The following is a 17,113-nucleotide window of genomic DNA, read 5'->3' as shown; positions in this document are numbered from 1 at the left end:
GACGTGGTTTGGATTGTTGAGTTAAATCCGGCGGCATTTGAATCAGCATTTTTTTAACTAACTCGTTACGTACTACAGATTAATCTTTTCATATATTTTGTTGCTTTGTGTGTTGTTTGAAAGTGCATTTAAATATGGTGAGTTTAATTTTTTGTGCACCAAAATTGATTAGTAAATTTACGGAGTCAAGTTGCGTGAGTTTCTCGACATTGAGTGATTTTCAGGCCGCAGCATTAAAAGATAATAGATAATAGTGCAGGCTAGCACCAGCCACGGGCTTTGACGTGGAAGAGTTGCTCAAGGTCAAAACAAAACAATGGCATTTTTTTTCATTTTAGCCGTAAGGAAAGTGCAACAACGTTGTCGATTTGGATAGATTGCTGTTATTTTCCATTCGTCATTTTTTAAATATAAAATTTGATTACTTTCATGGTAATGTAACCGAAATTACATTTGGGTTTAATAGCGATAAGTGATAAGAGTTTTAATTACTCTTTCGACAGCAATGTTTGCCTGTCAGCGCAAGAGATTAGAAACCACCGAAAAATGAAAAATAATCATTTATGTAACATCACTTTGCGTTGACCTTTGCTGTCCTCTCTTCGCTCTCCTTCATTCGCTATTAGTACTTACGGCTCAGCTCGCATAGCTATATGTATATTAATAAATAGTATATTGGTAGACTCACTTCAATCATTCGCGAGAATGTTAATTCCCGCTTGCCGGCAAAAACCGCATTAATTGTGTACAAGCAAATCTCGCGAATAAAATACCGGCACCTAAGTATGTGTCCTTAGGAAACGATGGCAACAATATCTTGGTTTATTTTCGTCCGTTAGATCGTTTTTATATATTTTATTTTGTTTCTATATTTGCAAATTTTACGCCACCCTCACCTACACGGTGACGCTTGCAGTCGGAACCGATTCGTGTTGTGGTGACTGGTGCTGCTGGTCAGATCGCCTACTCCCTGCTGTACATGATCGCCAAAGGTGATGTGTTTGGACCGAACCAGCAATTAATCTTGCATTTACTGGACATTCCACCGATGATGGGTGTGCTGGAGGGTGTTGTTATGGAGTTAGCCGACTGTGCGCTGCCACTGCTGGCCGGTGTTGTTCCAACTGCTGACCCAGCCGTTGGCTTCAAGGACGTCAGTGCTGCTTTCCTAGTAGGCGCCATGCCCCGCAAACAGGGTATGGAACGCAAAGACCTGCTATCGGCTAACGTAAAAATTTTCAAAGTCCAAGGAGAAGCGCTCAACAATCATGCGAAGAAGGTAAGAATGTTTGCAACTTTGTGATTATCGAATAGATTTACAAACCTATTTCAACTTTTTTTTAGAATGTCAAAGTACTAGTAGTCGGTAATCCGGCTAACACTAATGCCTTGGTGTGCTCCCACTATGCTCCCTCAATTCCGAAGGAGAATTTTACCGCTATGACTAGGTTGGATCAAAACCGTGCTCAAGCGCAAATCGCTGCCCGGCTGGCTGTGGGCATTTCCAAGGTAAAGAACGTTATCATTTGGGGAAACCATTCTTCAACACAGTACCCAGATGCGAAAAATGCCACTGTTGAGGTAGATGGAACCAAGAAAAGCGTAGTGGAAGCTATCGCCAATAACGATTACCTTAATGGGGAATTTGTTGAAACTGTTCAGAAGCGTGGAGCCGCCGTCATTAATGCTCGAAAAATGTCCTCCGCTATGTCGGCGGCTAAGGCCGCCAGTGACCATATGCGTGATTGGTTCGCCGGTACCAAAGACGGTGAGTTCGTTTCAATGGGTGTCGTTTCCGATGGCAGCTACGGGACAGCCAAGGATGTTGTGTTCTCTTTCCCAGTGCAAATCCAAAATGGGCAATGGAAGATCGTGCAGGGCTTGTCTGTTGACGAGTTTGCGCGCGGAAAGCTGGACCTGACGGGCAAGGAATTGCTCGAAGAGAAAGAGGAAGCCATGGCCGTATGCGCTGCAGATTGACTAACAAAACTGTAAAATGAAATGTTTGTAGAAACTACACAAATTTCGACCAAGTTTGGCGTGAAAGATAAAAATTTGTTGCTTGTATATCGACCCAATGTTCATCTTTAATGGAGAGTGGTAGAGGTTAATCTTCACATTTATGTTTTATAAAACATTATTTCAACACTATCAAACGCATTTCTCACATTTGCAGCACCATAAATGATTTTTTTTTTCGAGTTCAGTATAGTTTACATTTGCCTGGTACGCCGTTAAGTCAATTTGTATTTGTTTGTTTCTTCAAAAATTTTATTTTACATATTATCATACCGCACCAAAAAATTGCGCTATCGGAAAACGAAAAAAAGAACAAAACACTGTGCACTTGAGATTAACAAACCCCAAACATCGCATAGCGAAAAAACGGTTGAAAATTTAACGATAGTTACACTTGCTTCCTTACTGCATATTAAAGCTTAATAAAACTTCCCAACAAAAGTAAATTTTGTATGAACTTTTATTTTGCAAATTCTTCAACATTATAGGTAGTTTGGAGCTCCTCTGTGATTCTAGTTAGTACACTACTTGAGAACACTAAAACAAGTACTTAAAACAGACATGTTACTGGATCAAATTTTCAAAAAATGATTTTTGTTGGTAGGCGATCCGTCCAAAAAAAGTTGGATTGGATATTTATTGGTCTTTAAGTAGTAGTAATTTTAGTAGCTTTGATTCCACATTCAGGTTTAACCCATTCTAAACAGAGCTTGTATTTCGGAATCTGATTAACCTGAACAATCACATCGATAAAGTTTAAATTCACGTTTCAAGTTCCTGTGAACTGATGGATCAAAGCAAACCTTGTGCGTGGGCAGACGTGAATTTTTTTCCGCTGTCAATTTAGTTTAGTTTTTGCATGGTTCCTTTTTGGAAAACTAGGCAAATGGTATTCGCGTTATGTTTTCTGGTGTAATAACTGTGTACTTCTGGAAATTTACCTGTCAAATGTGAATTTCTTTATATTCTACGAATACGCTGTGGGACTAGGTAATGATAATAAGTGCTGTGCAGTACTAAACTTGCAATACACTCAAGTCGCTTTTTATGCCAAGGGTACGCCGCCGTAAGTCAAAACCGCGTAAATTCCGAAATTCGTGTAAAAAACCCGAATTAATCCACCTAGCGGCGTGACCTAGCCTTTCTACTGCCTCAATAATCATTATTTAATTTCTCAGAAACATCTATAATTAACTTGACTATTTTCTTCAATATCCGTTCCGTATTCCTGAAATTCCTCAAAAATTTGCCAATAAAATTCACAACGTATTGCGTAGAATAATTATATTTTCTTTCCTTCGGTGCGTAAATACTTGTAAGCGTCATTTATGTTACTTAATGAACACCTTATTTAGTTTTATAATATTTACGTGATTGATAGAAAAATAATGTTAACTCAAAAGATAATTTATTCAGACTTGAATGAATATATATAGAAAATTAGAAATTAACCCTCTAACGGGTCTACAGACGGCCTTAACTTTCGGGTTTCAGAGCCACATACGAAACTTTTTTTGAATTGATAAAAAAGAAGTAAAACAAAAAGTTATTTATATCCTTTAATTCTACTACTGTGCTCTATTGATAAATACGTATTTCGGTCTCGACGTGTGACCTTCATCAGTATCTAACTAACTTAGACTGTTTTGTTTTGAATTGACAATATGAAATATGTGTTCATAGCAGATGTTTTGATATTTTGATGTTAATACCATGCGTTCAAAAGTTAGCATCTTTGAAAAACAAGAGTTCAGAATTTTTTATTATACTTCGCTTTTGAAGAAAAAGGATATCTACAACAAAATGATTAATCTGAAAATTTTACTATTAGTTTGCTTGGCTTCAATTTTGCAACATATCTGGATTAGAAAAAATAACTGAATAGAGCATTAGATATGAAAAAGAGAAATTTCTTAGCTAGTGCTCCTTCAGATAATTATTTTTGCATACAAATCTAAACTTGAGCTTCTTTTGAATGTACCTTCATGAAAAGATAGTCATTAGCTTGATTGCATCGTTTTTACAATGTTAGAGGGTTAGGAAAACAAGACGAGGTCGAAGAATAGTGCAAAAGTTGCGCCATAAACATGCTTGAGAATGAAAAATATGATCGACATGATTTTCTGCGCTTGTCATTTTGGATTTATTAAAACATGATACATGACATAAGACATCTGTCCTTTAAAATGTCACTAACGAAAACAAACCTTACAAAATTACTACCGCGCAACGTTTACTTCCTATTTTTCATATAACATTTCTAAGCTCTAATATCTAATGATTGAAAAGAGCATCTATTGATGCGCAAAATTTGTTTGAAATTTCTATACATTTATTTGGTAAAATCAACACACTTTAATCCTATACACCACTTTACCTACATGCTTAAACCAACTGCTTTTTTCGCTTTTTGCTTTTCTTGTACAATTGTGAGTAACAGCAAGAGAAGAAAATGACAATTGAAATCTGAAATCAAAGAAAAGAAAAAACTTTTCGATTGAATCCTACTATTTAATATTTATTTGCGACAGATACGTAGTTCGCCTACGACGTGCAGGCTTCATCAGTGTCTGATTTCAAAGCGTATACGTATCTGTCGCGAACGAATATTAAATAGTGGAATTTAGTCGGTAAAAGTTTTTTCTTTTCTTTAATTTCAGAGTTCGTATTCCACTAAGAGGCTTCAAAAACTTCAGACAATTGACATGTTTCTAACTTTTCTTGAATTTCAATGCAAATTTAAAAATTGCAAATTGTCATCACATACACACTTACATACATACATACATACATACATACATACATACATACATACATACATACATACATACATACATACATACATACATACATACATACATACATACATACATACATACATACATCCATACATACATACATACTTACATACATACATACATACATACATACATACATACATACATCACACACATTGAATACAATCAACATTTGATTGATATGTTTTGATTTCACACGTTTTAACGGTTTTATATACGGTGCTCAAGTGTTAAAGTTTGAATAACTTTTGAATGAACCGTCCGATTTTCAATAACTCGGTTTCGTTTGATAGATCTCAGCAGTAATTTTCAAATAATAATAAAATGTGTGATGTTTTTCATTGAATTAATGTTTATATGTTTCAAAAATATGTATTAAATACTATTTTTTCCCATTTCTTTATGTAACTTTCAAACTACAAGTCCAATCGTCATGAAATTTGGAACTTAAGGGTTTGCAAGACTCCTCTTTCATATGCAATCAATTTTGTTCAAATCGGTTAAGGGATCTATGAGATAATGAAGTCCCATATTTTTCATATTTTTATACATAACTTTTGAACTAAAAGTCCGATCAGTATGAAATTCAATAGCGACCAATGGGACACCTAGACCTTTCATTTGACACTAAGAACATTAAAATCGGTCCAGCCATCTCCGAGAAAAGTGAGTGAGATTGAAAGCGTTACATACACACACACACACACACACACACATACATACACACACACAGAAAATGCTCAGTTTTCGAAACTGAGTCGAGTGGTATATGACATTCGGCCCGCAGGACCTTCTTTCCATTTCCGGTTTTCCAAGTGATTTCTATACCTTTATACTATATATTTATATAGTAGAAAGGCAAAACACGTAAACACCAAACTTCGCACAAAAAAACAGCGTAAATTATTCCAAAATAGACGCGTACAGGATATCCGCGTAAAAAATCCGCAATTCGCGTAAAAAACAAACTGCATCAAAAATTACGTATATTGCTATGATTGATGTGGTGGACCTCTTTGAAATGGATCCAGTCGTAGGCAGTAAAAGCATTGTACTGAAGATTATCGTTTAGTAGCATCTGAACGGATCCTGCAGCATCTGTGGAGAAGTACTATACAATTGGTAAGTGAGTTAGAGCGCTACTGTATCTCCTTTAATCAAGTTCACGAGTAGATAATGTTGAGTAGGTGGTGTAATAATACGCCTTTTTTTCTTGTGGGTTCTAGAGCGTTATATGAATCATGCGACACAGAACTTGAACACGAGAAGCGGCGGATTCCGATTTTTTTGGGGTAAGGAATGTTTCGTTCCAATGAACTAAGGTTTAAAACCACTCTCTAATAAAAATCAATACCAATCAACCAATGTTTCGCCCCTCGTAAGGTCGGAGGACAATTGTATGCAATTGGTAACACATGCACTATCATCATTGACATCACAGGCATGGCAAAATTCCTGCTCCACACCATTTTGTAGAAACCCAGTGTTTCACGAGTAGGAAGTAAGGTACTATCAGACCCTCAGAAGACAACTCAGGGTTTGGGGTTAGGTATCCCGACCCCCCTAATGGGGCGTGAGGATCCAGACCCACTAAAACGCTACTCAAGTCTCCAGCCTCAGTACCCCCTGGCACCACCTTATCGGTATTACTTCAGGGAGGGAGGTGATCCTCGTACTCGCGTTTTTAGACGGTGGGTTCCAAATTGGAATCCGCAAAGCCTTGAGGCAGCGTTACCAGATGAGAGAGAGCCAACAGAATGATCTCTCGAAGACTGCTGGGATAGCTTCAGGGCAGTCATCAACAGTGCAGTGGAAGGTACCATTGGGCACGTGACGACTTGTTTTATGAGAAATGCCAGACGATATTAAACGAGAGCAATTATCCTGAACAGCAGGAGGAAAGGGGAACCTCCATGGAGTCATTGAAACAACGGTGAGAGAGGTGATAGACGACACGGGGAACACAACGTAACAGCTGGTTTAATGCCGAATGCCACAAAATGACAGATGAGAAGAGCCAGGCCAAGAGTCGCATGGACACTGCATCAGAGAAGTATAGAGATTAAAGCTGCGAATAATTAGAACTTCCAACTAGAAATCCTTGCATCCTGATTGGTTGGAAAAGGCGTCATCGAAGTTTGCACGTGTTTTTTTGCACAAAAGTGACAGAAACTCCCCGTCCCAACCAGTCGAAGATTCTTTACGACGTTCAAAAACTTATACCAATTTAACATCTGTGCTTGGGAAGTACGCCAAAGTGTAAAACCACCCCTTTTCTTTAACCGATGTTAAGTTTGGATATTTAACCTAGTGCAATTCGATGTCCTGAAAGTAAACCATTTTGTCAAAATATAAGTTTATGCATGTGACGTGATGGAGCAAAATTAGCGACTCTCTTATCCGAGAATAGTTTTGAATGTTTCTCTTGCTGCTTTGCGTCAGTTAATTCCTTGCAATTCTTTACATAGTTCCAATAGTCAAGTATTATATTTAGTTTAATTTCTTTCGAAAATGATGGACAAGACAAAGCAGGAGGGATCCGTAGTGATGCCAATGTTTATTTGACCGTATAAATAAGGCAGTGGGGTACTTGCAAAAATTTGGATTTCTCAAAAATTGCAACACAACCAAGCAATTTTAAATAACAATTTTTTGATATCATCAAAATACATGTACATATATATATATATATATATATACGCTACCGTGAAACGCATAATAGTCCCATTTTCTTTGGAGTTTCCTTTATAAATAGGACTGTTATGCGATTCACGATGGACAGTCAGTTCACAAACTTGGGTCACATACAAATCTGGCTTTAGCTTTCAGAACGTTGCATAATCCATGCAAAAGGGTTGATTATGTGACGTTCTGAAAACTAATGCCAGAATTATGGGTCATTTTAGCTTAATCTGTTTATGCATACATGAATATTATACTAAATGATTGATCAAATTATTATTCATAATTTGCACTAATAAATTGGTCAATCATTCAGTGATATTTAAACGGAAATTAACAGCTGAAGTTAAAATGACTCACGATTGTGGACTAAATGTAAATAGTGTTTGATGTTGAATTGAGATTTGAGCCTTTATTAACATATGCATTTAGAGAACTCAATTTTTTTCTACCTACAGCCACAGCAAACCCTATATATGCTTCATGTAGCATGTATACATGAAGAATCGAATTATTACATGCATGGATACAAGCTAATATCGCTGCAAAGATGTTTACGTATAGTCCTGCGTCACCTATGCGGGCGTGTCTTGTACACAACCCCTCTGATTTTTTGGCAGTTTTAATACGTTACGTTTGATCGTGATTGGTAAATTTTCGATTTTATCATGATTACCATTTTGATATAAATACATCATAGACTATATAATTCATTGCGCCACTAGAACTTTGCCACAATTACCGCACCGGTATGTATTTCATTGCTCTGCACTTAAGGATTGCCTGCTGATATGTGACTGTGTTGGTATTTTGTTGGTCTCGGGAAGCGGAATTTTTTTCCAGATAAATAATACAAATGCCATATAGGTACGTATATATTATATGCAGCGAAGTGTGTGTAAGATAATGTCAGCAATTTTTATATAATATATATTCACTAAAGAACCACTTTATACAAAAAATCGCTTTGAAAGCCGATATCTATAGATATCGGGTAAACAACAAAGCTTTTACAAAAATCTGGTTATCATTGTTGTTCGACGTCCGATGGATTTTAGTTGAAGTGTGATGTGATTTTCATCCGATTTGACTGGCGCGCAATAAAAAAATGTGGCAAAAACTATACTTATTTGGCATAATGGCAACTATGCCGATAACACAGCGTGTCGATATGTGTGCGTGAAAGAAAGCATTCTTTTCTGTATAGACACACAAATTGTTTACCTACAGAGTAAATAAGCTCATGTTTGATGTTTTTGCTGTAAACTGATCAGTGCATTGAACAGAGTGCAAACAGAGGCAATATTTCACTCTACTAAGCATTCCCGTAAATCATTTGTTTTAACGTGTCCACAAAATTCATAAGCATTCTGTCTCTTTGGTAAGTGATTTTCAAATTATATTTGAAGGGAAAAAAGAACATACTTTTGTTATTTCAGAACTCTTGTGTTACAAATCTAGTGCTACAAAATGGCACCCGTCTATAAAGTCATTCTAGATCAACCAGCTCAAAGCGATTCCGAAAGCGAGTATGAAATGATACGTGATGATGAATCGATAGAGGTTCTGGATGAGCCGGGAGCCAGTACGGATGATTCCCGGGATTCCAGTGTGAGTTTTTTGGCTGAAAGTGATGGACAAGACGATACCGATTCAAGCGATAGTGAGAGTGGGCCCGTAATCAGTGACAGTGACGTTAGAGTAGATCCAGAAGAATCTGATCAAACGGACACAGGTAGCATTGACACAAAAACTGGTCAAGCAACCGGCGATAGTGGTGCTGGAACAGACCCAGAAGAATCAGAGCAAACGGACACAGGCAACACGGAGACGAAAACTGGACAAGCAACCGGTGATAGTGGCGTTGGGACAGACCCTGAAGAATCTGAGCAAACGGACGCAGTTAGCATTCAAACGAAGACTGGAGAAGCAACCGGCAATAGTGGGGTTCTTACAGACCCTGAAGAATCTGAGGAAACGGACGCTTCAACCGGTGAAGAAAGTGAAGATATTACTGGAGAAGTAGTCGAGTTGATTGATGATCAAGAAAAAAATGTTCACGAGAATCAAAAGGAAGCTAACAATGGTATAGAAAACCAAGAACAAGACAACCTAGAGGAAGATAGTGGAACAAACAATGGTGCAGAAGGGTCGTCTCCTAAACCAGCAAATTCTGTCGATTCAGAAGGATATCCTACTAATGAGAACGTTGGTGACATCCCTGCTGAAGTCCAAGGTGCTGTTGAAGAAATTATTTCAGAAGTGATTGACAAACTTGCTGTTGTGAAATTAGCCCAGCAATTGGAAACTGATGATGCTGCTACCCCACGGTTCACAGACACAAAGAGCCAGCACAAGAAAGAGGATGAATTCGAATCGGAAAACGCCATCGTGGAGGCTATTGAACTGGACACGGGGAATAAAATGGAACTAAAATGTCTGGACGAGATTGGAATCATCCGGTCTGATCGGCAGTACATCAAGAAAAAAGCTCCAATGCGCAAGAGAATTGACCAACTGGGGTTTTCAGCAAGACTTATTCACAGCAATTTAGATATTAAACTACACAACGAAGGGTGCCTGATGACGGCGGATGATAATTTTCTAGCTAAAGTGCGAATCCTTGACTCGGACCTCTTGGGTCAAACCAACGATTTCGACAAAGCGAAAAAGGTTCTACTTCAGAAACTTCAGGTTGTTCATGTTATGCAGGATGATCTAATGACTGAAAAAATGACTCAGGAAAAAATAATGCTTAAGGCGATTGAAACTGCCTTGAAGGATTCTATAAGACATGGAAAGTCAGCAGTGGATTTTATTCCGTTGGCCTATATGATGAACACTCACGGCAAATTAGATTTCTGCAAATTGTGTGAAAAGATAAAATATAACCACTGTGTAAGTCAAGAACTACGTCAGACGGCTACATTATTTTTGCAGGCTGAAACACGATGTAATACAAGAGGTACTGCATTAGCACGTTTTGGTTATCGCCAACCAGTAACAAATAAAGCCGATTTGTTGGATCAATTGAAAACAATGTTATCTGAATACGGTACAGCCTACAGGAAACAACTATTGGAAAAAGCCCCGATCTGTTTATATCAAACTCTCAGCAATATCAGTAACGATCGAATCATGTTCGTTCAAAGCAGTGATGTTAAACTATTCTCTGATTTGGCAGGAGTTTTGGATGAAAAAATGTTCCAGAAACCTTTGGCAGATCTTGCCACTCGTTGGACCACCCACGTAGCCAAAATTAAATTTACCAAACTTCTTTTAGTTGAACCCCAAACCAATCCGATCTTTTACTTTTTGGCTAAAAGCTTGGAAGATTTGATAATTGAAATCACCAGCAGAACAGATCATACCATAGAGGATCTACTAATTAGTAATCATACTGGATGGCATCCGATTAAAAAGATCACTTGGAAATCGGAAAACGTTTTAACAAAGTGTCTAGAACGAGAATATTTCTTCATTTTCAAACTCTTGAAACATTTCGATTTGGGTTTCAGTAATGAAAAGAAGCCGTTCGAATATGACGTAAAATTGTTTGAAGGACCGAAGCAACGGTCCACCTGGAGACAACTCGTGAATGACACGAAGAAATTTTTCGGTTACGCGACGGCAAATGGCAATTCACTTAAAATTGCTGATGAGAAGTACGTCTGGTATTGTCTACTCGACGATGTTTTGTATCATATTCTTCCAGCTGACTATAAGTTCGATAGCTTCGAGCAAATCATTCAGAATTATATCAACTTTTTAAATAAGGCTGGTCGCGGTCAATTGGAGACACTTCGTGTTATGACTCACAATACGGCTCGTTTCATTGTACAAACTATGTCCTACGTGATTCAAAAAGACAACGCTTCTATTGACGGGCAAATTCTACAAAAACAACTGGATCTAATCAATGAAAAAACCATTAAACATTCTCTCACATCGAATAGCTTCCGAGATTTAGTGGACGTATTCAACATTTATTGGAAAAACAGAGACGATATTATAGGCAGCATTTCTTTCAAAATTCGTCTTCCACAGATGGAGTCATTGAAGATGACTTTGCTGGAAATTGTTTCAGTTGCATTGGAGAAAAATGTTACCCCGGACGCGACGGTATCGTTCTTCAGAACATACAGCGATCTCTTGGCGGATTTAAACGATGTCCAATTTGATTGGTACGTTAAAGCTTTTCCCGATGTTAGCATGGGCCCAATGGTTGATCTAAAATTGATTAAACTAATGGACAACAAATGGGCTAACACAGATAATCGAACCTACTCTGTCGAAGCAGTGGAAAAGTTTGCTAAAACAGTGCCGGTGCTTTTTGACAATCATCCGTGTCCAAAGCATTATGTCCTTGAAATATTGCTAACCATGCTGTCGCTCATAAAAAATCAGCTGCAGAAAACAAAATGGAGCTCCGAACTGGAGTTGTCCGAAATGGTACAAATTAACACAACCAATGAATTGATCTTTGCCGTACGAAACTCGTTTTTATATCTCAAGGAACAGTCCGAGTATGTGTCATTTGAGATGTTTTTCGACGAACGGGTTAAACCCTTTGTCAGCGCTGTAGACAATAGTAGCTGCCATCGCGACTTTACAAATCGAATCTATCTGATCAAAGAGTCGTTTTGGTACATTCGGAAGCAAAACGAAATGGACATCGATAAAGCTTTGGAGCTGTTCGCTGGCTTGAACGAAGGATTTGAAACGGAAGTGCTGCGTTCGGCTTATCAGAAATATTCCGATGCTTTTCAGAAGTTCATGGAAATGTCTAGTGATGGTGAGGAAGTTTTGGAATTTTTATTGTTGTATTTTAAGTAACTTTGTTTTGTTTTATTAGTTTCAGAAATTACTGCAAAGGCAAATCACATTGTAAACCAAGTAAAAGAAATCACGTTCGTCAAGCCACATCAGACCTGGAATAGTAACGACAAATTAGAAAAAATACCGGAAATTCTGGCAGGATTGGCCGCTGTGTGGTCAATTCTAGTATCCAAAGATGTGTCTAGTACTGGAAAGTATTTGACTCCTCATTGTATTCAGGCCCTATGCATTTTAAGAATGTTGAGCATTGATCGGGCGGCCGATGGCGTAGTTAACCATCTATCTCAGGTACTGACTGGCCAGGGTAAATCGCTGGTGCTGGGTTTAACTGCTGCTTTATTGGCCTTGACCGGTCACAAACCTCGTATAGTATGCTACAACAGATACCTAGTGAAGAGAGATCGACATGACTTCGAACATTTTATTTCCTTGTTTGATCTGAGCGATTCAATCATTTACAGCACATTTGAGGACATGGCGAACGATCTGATCGCTCCTGTCATTAATGGTGAACGCATGGGACTACGGAGTTTAATAGAACAGATGCTATTGGGAAACGATCAACCAAACAAAAATGAATTAGTCGCTGAGGATATGCGTCAATCGGTTCTTCTGATTGATGAAGTGGATGTTTTCTTTACCTCTCAATTCTATGGAAGCCAATATTATCCTGCTGTTCGGCTCATGTTACCAGGATTGGATTTGATACAGCAGAAAATATGGAACATAGTATCTCAACGCAAATGCATGAGTATCGAAGGGATCGTAAAAGATATCTATTCTTATATCAATTCGGAGGAAATGAAAAAACAAAAACAGTTCTACAACTTTATTAACGATGGAAAATACTACCAAACTTTGGCGTGGCGTCAAAAACATGTAAACACCAACAAGCTAACCAACAAACAACTTTTCGACGAACATCTGAAGGAAATGATTGAGTGCGCCTTGGCGGTGTCCACTTTGTCGACTGACACATGGCATGACTACAAACTCAGTGCACGCAGTACCATCCTTTGCAAACAGGACGGCAGATTCGAAAACTATCACTTAAACAGTTATTATCCAGTATTCAATTATTTCCGTCTGCGTGGTTCTAATTTTAATATCAAGGTAGGACAGGAAACCAACTACGGTTACTTTAACTTGAGCTCTGGGTCAATCTCTTACGCGATCCTGCCGAAGAATTATCCTCTGATCCTGGGTGTCTCTGGTACACTTGCTGACCTCAACCAGTATGAAAAACACTCCATTAAAAATCTGTATAATGTCAAGGATATGTCGCTGATGCCGACTTATTTCGGTGGTTCCAATCTTGATTTCCATCAATCAATTGATTTTCGTGTTTTAGGTAGCATTGCGGAGTGGAAGACAGCAATTTTTGCTCGAGTGAATGCCATCCTCGGAGCTCAAAGATCTGTGCTTGTATTTTTCCAATCCGATTTGCTGTTAAATAGTTTCCGCGACGAATATTGCAGCCAGTTCGATAGATTGAATGTGCTGACGGAGAATACAGAACAGCCACTAATGAATCAATATATTGATGAAGCAGGCGTGGCTAAAACCATTACCTTGGCGACATCCGCCATGGGACGTGGCGTCGATTATAAGTCTAGCGTTGCAATCGAAAAGCACGGTGGGCTGCATGTAATTCAGACGTTTTTCTCGCTCGATGTCAAGGAAGAAACACAAATTAAAGGTCGAACTGCCAGGAAGGACAACCACGGCAGCTACGAATTGATAACCTGTAAAGCGCATCTGGATAGCGCCGGTTTCTGGGGGCACAATTTAAATTACCGTAGCCTCCACGAGGCCCGACTGGCACGAGCATCTAAGGACAATGAACGAATTTTGAATACTATCAACGAGTGTCAACAAAATCACGATGCAACTATGAACTATATGAAATCATTCTTCAAACACTAGAGATAAATAATTTCAAAGATATCGAGTACCATTTATCATTATTTTATCAAATAAATTCTTTTGTAACAAAACGTTATATTATTTCACAAAACATTTTTTCACTTAATTTGCCTTTGTTACTGTTTGAGAATTTTTGCATTTTGGCGAATTGCCGTATTGAGTTAGAAAGTCCTGATTTATATTTATAAGAACAAATCTGTCGCTATTCGCGACTCTGACAAGTTATGTAGGACGAACATAGAAATGAACCAGCGGATTAAGTACAGATATGATTTGAAATCATAAAAAAAAACAGAAAGCGCAAAAACAGACTCAGATCATCGTGCAACATCGTGATACATAGACGGGTCGAAAACTGTAGGACAGCTGCATTTTGATGGACGCCAAAAATACACCAATTTGTCACCAAATCCAATTACGGCCAACTAGACGTTTCGAAAAATTTGTGTTTGAATAAGGGCCTTATGCTCGTTAAAACAATCTTGAATCTAATTACAAAAGTATAGAATAGAAACATATATGTATAAAAAAAATCATACAGTTACATAACGTAATAAGATACTATATAATATATATACAATAAACAAAATCACTAATGTAGTTGCTTAATAAGGTATCACCTAAGCCTAAGATCATCCAATTATATCGGACTTTAAGTTAATGGTTATCATTTATTGAACGGCGTTGAAGGCGTTTATGCAGCGTGAAACTAGTTCGTTCTGTGGGTAATTTCTACCCAGGTAACCAATAAGCATTAAAATAAGCAGTAAATCAGTCGTTTATTAGCATCCCTGGCGTTTTATACTGCAGGTTGTTGTTTATCAGCTTTTTGACTGCATAACTGTTGCAAATTGGCATCCAAAATTCTATTTAAATTCTTCTTGTTGGTAACTAGCTGCAAATAAGCATTGGCAGTAAAGTAGCCGCATATTTTGCCAAAATAGCATTTAAGTAGTATTTAAGGCAACTTAAATGCTTATTGGCTTGCTTTTAAATTGCATTGGAAATGCTTATTGGTTACCTGGGTAGTCCGCAGCTGCGGCTCTAAGGTTCGCTTCATCGTCGAAGCATTACTAGCGGTTGGCTGACTGTTCATCTCGAAAGTATGTACTGCGAACATCAAATAACGCTAGTTTAGTTTAGTTTACTATACTAGGGCATGGAATGGAGACTTGGTACCTGGAACTGCAGATCGCTAAATTTCGTTGGTAGCGACAGGGTTCTGCTCGATCAGTTGGAACCCCGAAAGTTTGGCATCGTGGCACTGCAGGAGATCTGGCGCAAAAGCGAGAAGGTTTGGACGATCCGCGGCGGCAAAGCCCAATTTTTTCAGAGTGGTGGAGCGACTAACGAGCTGGGAACGGGCTTCCCAGTGTTGGGCAAAATGTGCGTGTTGAGGGTTAAAGGCCGTTTCTTCAACTATACCATCATAAACGTGCATTGTCCACACGAAAGTAGACCCGACGACGAGAAGGAAGCAGCAGGAGGCAACGTACGACAGCTGCTCACCACGGGACATCAAGGTCGTCATCGGGGATATGAACGCCCAAATCGGCAGGAAGCGGTATAGACCGGTGATCGGGCCCATAGCCTGCACACCGACACGAACGATAACGGCCAGCGATGCATCAACTTTGCGACTTCCCGAGGCTTGGTGATCAAAAGCACCTTCTTTCCCCACAAAGAACGCTCCCTACGGAGTGCGGATATTGACTCGGACCACTACCTAGTAGCAGTACATGTGCGCTCAAAACTATCGACGGTTAGGATGGATAGGCCCGGCCATCAACGAGGCCGCAACCGCGGTGCTAGGTGTGGAAACCTCGAGTGCACGAAATGATTGATTTGACGGGGAAAGCCAAGAAGAGAGGAAAAAAAGAGCTTGGGAAAACTATCTGAGCATATCCACGAGAAAGAATTTGTCCAAGTATCGACGAGCGAGGAATGAGTTGACCACGATCCTGAGGAGGAAAAAGCGCCAGAAGGAGGACAGAGATCGTGAGGAGCTAGAACAACTATTCCGAGCTAATGACACCCGCAAGTTTTACGAGAAGGTGAACCAAACTCGCAAGGCCTACACACCAAAACCTGACATGTGTAGGGACGAGGGAGGGGATCTAATAACAAACGAGCGCGAGGTGGTCGACAGGTGGAAGCAGTTCTTCGATGAGCACCTCAACGGCGGTATAGCAGCAGGAGACGCAATGGAAGTTAGCCTCGGAGTACCTACAAACGACAACAGCGTACTGGTTCCCGATCTCGAAGAGATCCAGCGAGATACCGGTCTGCTGAAGAATAATAGAGCCGCCGGAAAGGACCGACTTCCGACTGAATTTTATAAAAATGGCCAAGAACCGCTAGCAACGGCACTTCACTGGCTGATTTCAAGGATTTGGGAAGAAGAGAAACTACCGGAGATGTGGATGGAAGGCGTAGTCAGGGTGGCAACTCAATCTGTGATTTCAAATTCCTGGTTTTTTCCCGGTTTTCCTGGTCGATTTTTAAAAAATTCCTGGCTTTCGAATATAACACAAAATTAGCATCAAGAATGGAAAAATACAAGTTTTTTTGTATTGAATATTATGCTGGAAAGTTTGCCGGGTTATCTATTCCCTTTTCCTTTTTTTTCTAGAGTAAAAATAAAAATTTATATTTGCAACACTGACTAGGATTGAAACCGGCGGTTAGTCTTCTCTAGCAGAATTTCTTCATGAAAATGCGTCGGCTACTTCAGCTAATGTGTACCTATTATGAGAAAAATCTGTGAACGAAGCAAAATCGGACAAGATACTTTTTGTCGGCCGGGACTGTCTTTTACAGACCTGCGGTTCCAAGTTAGGATGGAAAGC

General features: G+C 39.0%; 2 protein-coding genes across 2 annotated transcripts; both read left to right on the top strand.

Moving 5' to 3' along the window:
• LOC128741198 (malate dehydrogenase, cytoplasmic) lies at window positions 1-2,455 on the top strand. Its single transcript, XM_053836826.1, has 3 exons — window positions 1-137; window positions 917-1,279; window positions 1,345-2,455. The coding sequence occupies exons 1-3, from the start codon at window positions 135-137 to the stop codon at window positions 1,978-1,980; spliced, it is 1,002 nt and encodes a 333-aa protein (XP_053692801.1). The 5' UTR covers window positions 1-134; the 3' UTR covers window positions 1,981-2,455.
• A 6,325-nt stretch (window positions 2,456-8,780) lies between these two features.
• LOC128744710 (uncharacterized) lies at window positions 8,781-14,799 on the top strand. Its single transcript, XM_053841894.1, has 3 exons — window positions 8,781-8,880; window positions 8,939-12,294; window positions 12,355-14,799. The coding sequence occupies exons 2-3, from the start codon at window positions 8,970-8,972 to the stop codon at window positions 14,262-14,264; spliced, it is 5,235 nt and encodes a 1,744-aa protein (XP_053697869.1). The 5' UTR covers window positions 8,781-8,880; window positions 8,939-8,969; the 3' UTR covers window positions 14,265-14,799.
• Window positions 14,800-17,113: the final 2,314 nt, after the last annotated feature.

Source organism: Sabethes cyaneus, chromosome 3, assembly GCF_943734655.1.
Source record: "Sabethes cyaneus chromosome 3, idSabCyanKW18_F2, whole genome shotgun sequence".
Classification (NCBI taxonomy): Eukaryota; Metazoa; Arthropoda; class Insecta; order Diptera; family Culicidae; genus Sabethes; species Sabethes cyaneus.
This window is presented reverse-complemented; position numbering and strand designations above follow the sequence as displayed.